Source organism: Sus scrofa, unplaced genomic scaffold (genome assembly GCF_000003025.6).
Source record: "Sus scrofa isolate TJ Tabasco breed Duroc unplaced genomic scaffold, Sscrofa11.1 Contig702, whole genome shotgun sequence".
NCBI classification, from domain to species: domain Eukaryota; kingdom Metazoa; phylum Chordata; class Mammalia; order Artiodactyla; family Suidae; genus Sus; species Sus scrofa.
Window position 1 is genome coordinate 364,506 of NW_018085293.1, and position 3,320 is coordinate 367,825.

Below are 3,320 nucleotides of genomic sequence, written 5' to 3' on the forward strand. Positions count from 1 at the left end.
GTTTCAAGCCCTGGCCTCACTCAGTGGGTTAAGGATCTGATGTTGGTGTGCCTGTGGTGTAGGTTGGCAACTGCAGCTCTGATTCAACCCCTAGCTTGGGAACTTTCTTATGTCTAGGCACAGCCCTAAAAAGACAAAAAAAAAATGGTAATCCTTCCTAAAGCTAGACTGAAATATATTTTTATTTATATATATTTATAAACTTACTATCTATTTTATATTAAAGCTATTGGCCAGGTGTGTAGTTTTATTACATTTAAAAGACTGTAATAATAAATTTTTCATAGTAATTAATATTCAAGAGCATTTTGTTTGCTTAACAGCTTATACAGATTTCTAAACTGATATTGCCAATATCTCCATCATTCTACATTTACCAAAATTTAAGTTAGTTATGTTTTGCCAAAGATTACATTATTAGTATCTTAGGTAAGATTTGATCTCAGAACTATCTTCCTTAAAAAGACAATGTTGTCATGAACCATTCTGTACAGTAGGAAAAAATGTATTAGGGAAATTTAAAAAAATTAAAAAGACAATGTTCTTTACCATTATTGTATACTACACTTGCCATCCAATTCTCAAAATGTACATGAAATAGAATATATATAAAATCCACACCAGCAATGAAAAACTGTGACAATTAGGCTCTTAAAGTGAATGAAAAGTTGAGATTATAATAAAAATATTTTTTGTTACTGAGTTCAAGTTCATACTGCTTGCCCCACCTCGGGGCTGTAAATTGAGAGACAAGATGTTAGGTATAGAAATAGAAACTTTATTGGGAAAGCCAGCACTCTGAGGATATGGAGGACTAGTGTCCCAAAGAAACAACTTGCCTGGGTTTGGATGCTCATTTATTTATAGAAAAAAAAAAAAAAGGTGAGGTGAGGCAGTGGAGGAAAAGAAGTTGTTGCAAATATTTTCTCATTCTGGCCATATTTCCATGGGCGTGTGTTAATTTGTTTATTACTGCAGTAATTCACAGCTAAACAGGATGTTTCCTGGTGCTAAACAAAAGTATTTTAAGTTAACACTCAGGCACCAGAAGCATGATTCTTGGAAATAGGCCATTTATTATGTTTATTTTAAGCTATAGACAACTTCCATTCAGTGATTAATCTTTAGCAAAAGCAATAGCATATAAAGGTTAAAGTAAAAGAAGTAGATCCAATATGGATTTGTATTTGTTCTTTCTTATTACATTTACATCACTTTTAGTGTATATATTTTTAATATGGAATGCTTAACAAATTTGTGTAATGCTTGCACAGGGGCCATGATAATCTCAGTATCATTCTAATTTTAGTATATGTGCTGCCAAAGTGGGCACAATTTTAGTGTATCTTTATAAAGAAGTAAAGCAGTATGAAGAAACAGAGAATTAATTAGGTATATATAGACTAGCATTTAAATATCTTCAGAAGGCTAAGCAGAGCAATGTACAATGTTTACACAGAGACAGAAACACATGCACATATGAAAATATGCTTGTATTTGCAAGTTATTAGTTGTATATCAGAAGCAGAGTCATTGAATCTGGAAATACCAGGACATAATAGTTTGGGATATGTAGGAGTTTTATTCTACTCTCTTTACTTCTGCTTGCCTTCTAATTTTAATATTTAGTTTTATCTATCATATTTTCAATTGTGAATTAAAAAATATATACCACACTAAAAATTTCATCTGTGAAGCAAATGAAATTGAATGAAGAGGATGGTCCACATAGCATTAACTATTTTATCTAGTACAATAAACAGATGAAGATAAAGGATGAGATGCTTATCAATAATTAAATTAAGAATAATAAAGCAATGAAACTAACTTCAAAAATTTATTAAAAATTAGTGTAACTGTATAAAAATTTCATTGACTGTTTCATTATATATTATTTATTGACTCCCTACTGTAAATTCATTCCAGCTCTCCAGGTGAAGTGATAAACTAGACATTATACAGCTTACATTCTAGCAGAAAAAAAAAACCTATAATTGTTTATGAACATATAGTTTTTACCTTAATTTAGTTACCATAAATCCTTCAGAGAAAGGAAAGTTTGCATCATATTTATTAAGGCTTTTCAATTCCAAGGAAATGAACCCTTATATTAATTTCTTCATGAGAGAAAATGCAATCACTTAATACCTGATCTGCCTTTTTTTTTTCTCCAGAGCTTCTTCATAGCATTAGTCATCTCAGAATTTCTTAGACTATAGATTAATGGGTTCAACATAGGGGTTATGACTGTAAAAAACACACTCAATGATTTGTCAATGGGAAAGGTCTTAGCAGGTCTTACATATATAAAAATACAGGGAACAAAGAAGCAGACAACCACGGTGATGTGGGAAACACAGGTCTGGAGGGCTTTCCGCCTCCCTTCCTGGCTCAGGTTCTTTAGAGAGTGCAAGATGACTTCATAGGAGTTAAGTAAGAGCAGAAACACAACAATGCAGATCATTCCTCCATTGGCCACAACTATAAGGCCAATGACATAAGTGTCAGTGCAGACCAGTTCCAATAAGGGGTACATGTCACACAAAAAATGATCAATGACATTGGGGCCACAGAATGGAAGTCCATAAATAGTGCTAAATTGAATTACTGAGTGCAGAAAACCTCCAACACAGGATAGCAACAGTAGTGCAACACATACCCTTTGCCTCATGATAACCAAATAATGCAAGGGCTTACAGATGGCCACATAGCGGTCATAGGCCATTACTAACAGAAGGAAGACTTCCGATCCACCAAAAAAATGATCTATAAACAGCTGAGTCATGCAAGATTCAAAGGATATCATGTTTTCCCCAAATAGCAGGTCTGAAATTAATCTTGGGGTAAAGGAAGAGGAATAAGTGACATCCATAAATGATAAACTAGCAAGAAAAAAGTACATTGGTGAGTTCAGGGTCTTGCTGAGAGTTATAGTCATAATGATGAGCAGGTTGCCCACAACAGTAACAATATAGAAGAGCAAGAATATAACAAAAAGGGCTTTTTGTTCTTTTGGATTCTGCGTGAGGCCCAATAGGATGAAATAAGTCACATTGCTCCTTGGTTCCATCTAGTCTTTAGAGAGGATGACTTCACATATTAGAAGCAGTTTATCTATAAAACAGGGGAGAACATTTAAATGCATTATAAGTTTTATCTTTTTCATCCATTCAGTTAAGATAATGACTATGTAGAATCTCTTTGAGTCCATTGTGTCACAGACATTGTGATTATAAAGTTGATGAGGCACAGTTCTCTCCCCTTTGTAACATGACACATAATGAGGAATCACACAATTCCAGGCCAGTGTAATAAGTGCC

The 3,320-nt window shown here is 33.6% G+C and overlaps 1 protein-coding gene across 1 annotated transcript; it reads right to left on the bottom strand.

Moving 5' to 3' along the window:
• Positions 1 to 2,137: 2,137 nt before the first annotated feature.
• LOC100525729 (olfactory receptor 4A47-like) lies at positions 2,138 to 3,070 on the bottom strand. The gene has a single exon (XM_021082349.1). It carries the CDS (start codon positions 3,068 to 3,070, stop codon positions 2,138 to 2,140), a length of 933 nt encoding a protein of 310 aa, XP_020938008.1.
• Between the last annotated feature and the right edge of the window lie 250 nt (positions 3,071 to 3,320).